The following is a 6,000-nucleotide window of genomic DNA, read 5'->3' on the forward strand; positions in this document are numbered from 1 at the left end:
AGCAAATTCCTTTCCTGCGGGCACACTCCTCACTGTGTCACACCAGGAAAGCCCAAAGTGAAGACAGTACTCCTCACAACTGCCGTGGCAGCTCGACTGAGCTACAGAGAAAGTCCCCAGGGAGAAACCAGTAGCTCTCACATTCGCCCTCATGTTGAGGGAAATAAAAGGTTGTCCTCCAGACCTCGCTCAGTACTGGGAGGCAGGTTTTTCTGAAACCTTGTCTAAGGAGACTCAGAAAAGAAGAATGAAGGAGCAAAAGTCTGGAGAAGAGATGTCAAAAAGCCCGGGGATCAGAGGCCACGGTGTCCCTTCGGAATTGTGTTCCAGGGGCATCTGGGTGGCTCAATCGGTTACCCAGCCGACTTCAGCTCAGGTCATGACAGCTCAGGTCATGATCTCGCAGTCTGTGAGTTCAAGCCCCGTGCAGGGCTCTGTGCTGACAGCTCAGAGCCTGGAGCCTGCTTCTGATTTTGTGTCTCCCTCTCTCTCTGCCCCTACCCTGCTTGCGCTTTCTCTCTCTCTCAAAAATAAATAAACATTAAAAAATTAAAAAAAAAAAAAAAAAAAGAACTGTGTTCCAACATGAGGAAGAACAACAGGAAAGGCTATGACAGTGAATTATAAAAGAAGTGGACTTGAACTTCACTGCAAGAATGATGCTAAATATTCCTGGTTATGATTTAGGATGAGATTGGTAGCTCAGAGCTCTGTAACTGAGAACAGTACTGGCAAAGATAAACTTTTTTTTAAAACCTGTATATTTTCCTAATTATGTAATTTGACAAGCATGTTGCAAGGTTGAGAAATAGGAAAAAATCTCAATGAAGAAACTGATATATAAATATGACATAATCACGGTACACACCTGGGTGCACACACTTCCAGCCTTTTATTTCTACAAATGTTACATGTTCATATCAAAAACAAAGTTGCACAGTATTTACTGTCTTACAACCTGTTTTCTTCCTGCACTTAGTTGTATATCATGAAAATGTTTCCATTAAAAGGAACTTTCCACAATGTGAGTTTTAATAGGTATACACTATTCCACGGTATGGGCGTATTTTAATTTATCCACCACTCCCCGCCCCATACCAATTATTGGGGCATTTATGTTATTTCTCTTTTTTACTTATAAATAACATTAATATTTGATCGTGCCTCTCATTTTTTTAATTTTTGATGTTTATTTATTTTTGACAGAGACAGAGCGTGAGCGGGGGAGGGGCAGAGAGAGAGACACAGAAACGGAAGCAGGCTCCAGGCTCTGAGCTGTCAGCCCAGAGCCTGACCAGGGGCTGGAACCCACAAACCCGGAGATCACGACCTGAGCCGAACTCGGAAGCTAAACCCTCGGAGCCACCCAGGTGCCCCAGGCCTCTCCTTTTCTTAGAGATTTCCTAGGTGAAAAAGATGTGAACAAAATCGCAGTTTCCACTAACCATTGCCGGATGACACTTCTGCAAAGAAGCGATCGATGCTCCTACCAGCAGAGGAGGAAACGGCTTTCCTTCCGTCTTTTCACACTCCCCAGAACTGGATATTGTGGCAGGAAGGCGGGGATGGAAGACAGGTATGAACCGGAGCAATTTAATAGGAAAAAAAAAAAAAAAAGATAAATTGTTTACATGGTCATTTCTTTGCTTACTCGTGAGGTTGAGCATTTTCCACATGCTGGCCATGACATGGATCCTCACAAGTCCCCGAGGCCTGTGAGCGTATGACGGCGTCAGCGGGTTTCAGGCCTGGTGGGAAACGGCTTAGGCCTAAAAGCAACCAGGGACTAAGAAGCGGAGAACCCTGCGCATGCGTCCTCCACAGGCACGAACTTAACAGGGAGACTGATTTCCGCGTGATCTACGGAAGACCGGGACTTATCTGCTGACCAATGAACGGCCGCCACGAATCTCTCCCAGTCCTCAAGCCAATGAACTTCCTGCGTGCACGCTGGAGGGACCTGCGCGTTTTGGGGGCTCCTGGCGCGTATATAGAGCCGCTCCAAACCCTCGCTGCCTGGTCAGGAGCTTGCTGTGGCTTGGCGTTTGCAGAGTGGCGTTTCCTCTGCTCTTCTTGAATCAACATTTCTGGTCGTTCAAATTCATCTTATTATTTCTCTGTTTCTGTTGACAGTGGTTAAGCCATGATCTTCTTGCTCTGGTCACAAAACAAAATTATTAGACGCCCTCACTTTTTTTCTTTCCCTAAAACTGGTAGGAAAGAATTTCAAAATGGTACCGGAGGATGTAAAATCCAGAATCTCACTTATGCACCCCCCCGGAACACAACACTTAAGAATTGAAGAGACTGGGGCGCCTGGGTGGCTTAGTCGGTTAAGCGTCCGACTTTCGCTTAGGTCATGATCTCACGGTTCGTGGGTTCGAGCCCCGCGTCGGGCTCTGTGCTGACTGCCAGCTCAGAGCCTGGAGCCTGTTTCAGAGTCTGTGACTCCCTCTCTCTCTGACCCTCCCCTGCTCACGCTGTCTCTCTCTCCTAGAAATAAATAAAACATTAAAAGAAAAATTGAGGAGACTGATTTCCCGTAAATGACTACCTTACAGAAAACCAAAATTTACCTCCAGATCAATGAATATCTACCAAGAATCTCTCCCAGTCCTCAAGCCAGTGGACTTAATAGTTGGGCTCTGGCTGGACATCTTCGCCCTCTTTGCACTCCTTGTTTAACAAAGACAGCCCCCCAGTCCCTCAGCGGAGTTGTCTGTAGCTTGCTCCAGTTTGCATGTTCTAAATTGCAATTCTTCTGCTATTCGAGAATAAACTCATTTTCCGGTAATTCAAACCTTCCTCAGTTTACCTCTTTATTTAGGTTGACACGGGGATCACATCTTTAATAGAAGACTTTAGATAAAACAAGATGAAACCCTGTTTATTCTTGCTATCCTTAGGTACTTTAATAACAATGTTTAATTTGTACATTTGAGCTAAGTTATAGCATTTTGAATGCCAGTATTGGACTCATAAAAAAGCAGCTGTTCTTTTGAGCTATTTATTCTCTTATTAACAAGATTGCCTGATTTTATATTAAAACTATAGTTATTTTATTTCACTTTTATTGCCAATGTAAATCCAATGGGTATTTTTCTTTGCATTTATTTAAACTTTATTTTTGAACACTTGTGCATAAAATATTATAAAATCCAGTTAACATTAATCAGGTCCACATTTCTCAAATTCTTACTTGCAATAGCATTAACTTAAATATGTATGTGTGTGTGTGTGTGTATATTTTGGATTGTTTCCATAAGGTTTTCAAAAGCGAGAAATTGGCCACAGGGAGGCAAAACTGGTTATTTATATCAATCCTATTCTTTTACTGACTCATAGAAGTTCCAACACTATATACAATTCCTATTCATCTTCAACAACGATGCAAATATTTGTGTTAAACAGTCTAATCAGAAGGCACGTATACATTTATTAGGTGTTCGTATATTTTTACATACGGCAAAGTTAGGAACCAAAGAGAACAGTGCCTCTATATTAAAATGCTTGAGCGTTAACTTGATAAAGGCTGAATCATTCCTCCTCTTGATTTATTGTTATAGCATTTTTAAAGAATGTTTTATTAGTTCTTTCTTGTAGTAAAATGAAACTGTAATCATACGTTACTTTGTTTTTCTATTGGGTTTTCGTTAACTGTGCCAAGATGTAAGTGAGGGCCCAAGTTTTCAACTGACCTCAAAAATTATGCCCATGAATTGGATAGTTCAACCATTACATTTTCGAGGGCCCACAGCATTCACCCAAATAAAAAAGGTTCATAAAGGTCTGTTTACTACACATATATTGCGTAAATTAGACAAGCTGTAAATAATACATTAGGACTAGCAAATTAGAGCTCTGCTCTGCATCTTTTTTTTAAAAAAATTGGCAAGGGAAGGTGAGGAACAGCTCTGTATTCTGCCATCGTCCATGAAACAGCATAACAACATTCCCTGTCTTTCAAGTTTGATTTTTATAGTAATATAATCACCATAATTGGTGGGCAAGGAAGAGGTGATCTCTATAATTCATGTGGGTCCAAAGCCAAACAGATGTGGCTTTCTATTCTCTTAATGTGATTTTTTCCACATTGGTGTTTAAAGGTGGTACGTTAGAGCCTGATTTCTGTGCTGGAGAGAGTGCTGGCTATCCATGGAAATAAGAGGTTGTGCTGAAGGGGCCCAACAGACTCTTTAGCAGGACATTCAAGGCCCTTCCTGCTGGTCTCTGCCTCAGCCCAATCCATTTAATTCCCAGCTATAGGAGACTTTGGAAGAGGCACGACAATTTTCTGGCTCTCAGTTTCTTCATCCATAAAATAAGGGGATTGGATTCAACATCTAAGATCTCTGCCAGCTCTAAATGCTGTGAAGTTGTTATATTAAAATCCCATGGTTTCAATAATTGCACTTGGACTCTTTAAGTAAACATAACAAAAAATGCATTAAGTTCATTGTACATTTTAGCCTTCATATGTATGAATTACTCAAAGGAACACAGATTTTTAACCTGTGATATTCACTAAAGAGACTCCTACATGACATATTTGTTTCTAAAATAATTTGACATTAGTATTTCTTCACAGTAGAAACTAGAAATTACCTCCTAAACCCTCAAGTTACTAATGAAATGCTTAATGTAATGTGAAATAAGCATCTTTTTTAATTTGCTGCTTCAAAACTGGAGTATTCATATTTAATGTGGTATATAGGAATACTGAAATTTCTCACCTCATTTAGCTTAAATAATTTTCATCTTGATATGCCACATTTTAGCTTCAATAATATACCATGTTTATTATAAAAGAAATTGAAGTTTCTAATTCAAATATCCTCTGAGTTTATCCATTTACTAAAATTCCCTACCTAGTCACATTATTGTGACAATTAAAAAAAAAAAAAAGAAAAGAAGACATTACACCAAAGATCTAACTCCATTTAGTCACTTTTCCTAGTTAGCAAACCTCCAGGGGATTTTTTGTTCCAAGGTAAATTTTTTAAAAAATAAAAAACAGATCCAAAAAATATTTTTTAAATCTTGTTGAGGAGTGATTGTCAAATATAATTATATATATTTAAGAAGTAAACGTGAAGATCTGATATACACCTTGTAGAATGATGATCAAGGTCAAGATGATTATCACATTTACCACCTTACATAATTAATACAGTTAACTGTTTTGCTTTGGTGTTTTTTTTTTTATTTAAGAAATTGGGGGTGCCTGGGTGACTCAGTCCGTTGAGTGTCCGACTTCAGCTCAGGTTATGATCTCACGGTTTGTGGGTTCTAGCCCCACGTCGGGCTCTTTGCTGAAAGCTCAGAGCCTGGGGCCTGCTTCGGATTCTGTGTCTCCCTCTCTCTCTGCTCCTCCCCTGCTCACGCTCTGTCTCTCTCTCTCTCTCTCAAAAAATGAATAAACATTTTTAAAAAAATTCTTTTAAAGAAATTGTTTCTTGGGACACCTGGGCGGCTTCGTCAGTTAAGCATCCAACTTTGGCTCAGGTCATGATCTCCCAGTTCATGGGTTCCAGCCCACACCGGGCTCTGCACTGACAGCTCAGAGCCAGAGCCTACTTCAGATTCTGTGTCTCCGTCTCTCTCTCTCTCTCTCTGTGTCTCCCCTGCTCTTGCTCTCTCTGTCTCTCTCTCTCTCTCTCTCTCTCAATCTCAGCAATAAATAAAACATTAAAATAATTTTAAATAAATAAGCATAAAAAAAGAAAGAAATTGTTTCCTAACAATTATTTCTGTCACATTAGGCAACAACTCCAAGACCCCAATCATATCACTACACCCCATGCCTCTTCCTTTTCTAAGGGGTACAAAACAAATCCAAGCACAACAAAATTCATCTCAGGGCTGTATCTTCCAGAGATACTTTACCTTTTTTTTTTTTTCCTTAGACTACAGAGTACTTTGGGACAAAATGCATCTTCTGAAGATGTTGATCTTGGTTCAATAGATTTGGGGTTGGACCTCAGTCATAATTTCTAACTT

The 6,000-nt window shown here is 40.2% G+C and overlaps 1 protein-coding gene across 3 annotated transcripts in view; it reads right to left on the reverse strand.

Annotated features, from left to right (window-relative positions):
* The window catches only part of CREB5 (cAMP responsive element binding protein 5), a 492,421-nt gene extending 490,651 nt beyond the window's left edge, over positions 1-1,770 (reverse strand). For 2 of the 3 annotated variants that reach the window (XM_077775424.1, XM_077775422.1), the window contains exon 1: positions 1,652-1,770. In XM_077775424.1, coding sequence (XP_077631550.1) covers positions 1,652-1,690 — 39 coding nt within the window. In that variant the 5' untranslated portion in view covers positions 1,691-1,770. Of the gene's footprint in view, positions 1-1,445; positions 1,540-1,651 lie in introns of all 3 variants that reach the window. The other variant, XM_077775423.1, reaches the window with a different exon arrangement.
* Between the last annotated feature and the right edge of the window lie 4,230 nt (positions 1,771-6,000).

This window comes from Crocuta crocuta, unplaced genomic scaffold, assembly GCF_008692635.1.
Source record: "Crocuta crocuta isolate KB4526 unplaced genomic scaffold, BGI_CrCroc_1.0 scaffold197, whole genome shotgun sequence".
Taxonomy (NCBI): Eukaryota; Metazoa; Chordata; class Mammalia; order Carnivora; family Hyaenidae; genus Crocuta; species Crocuta crocuta.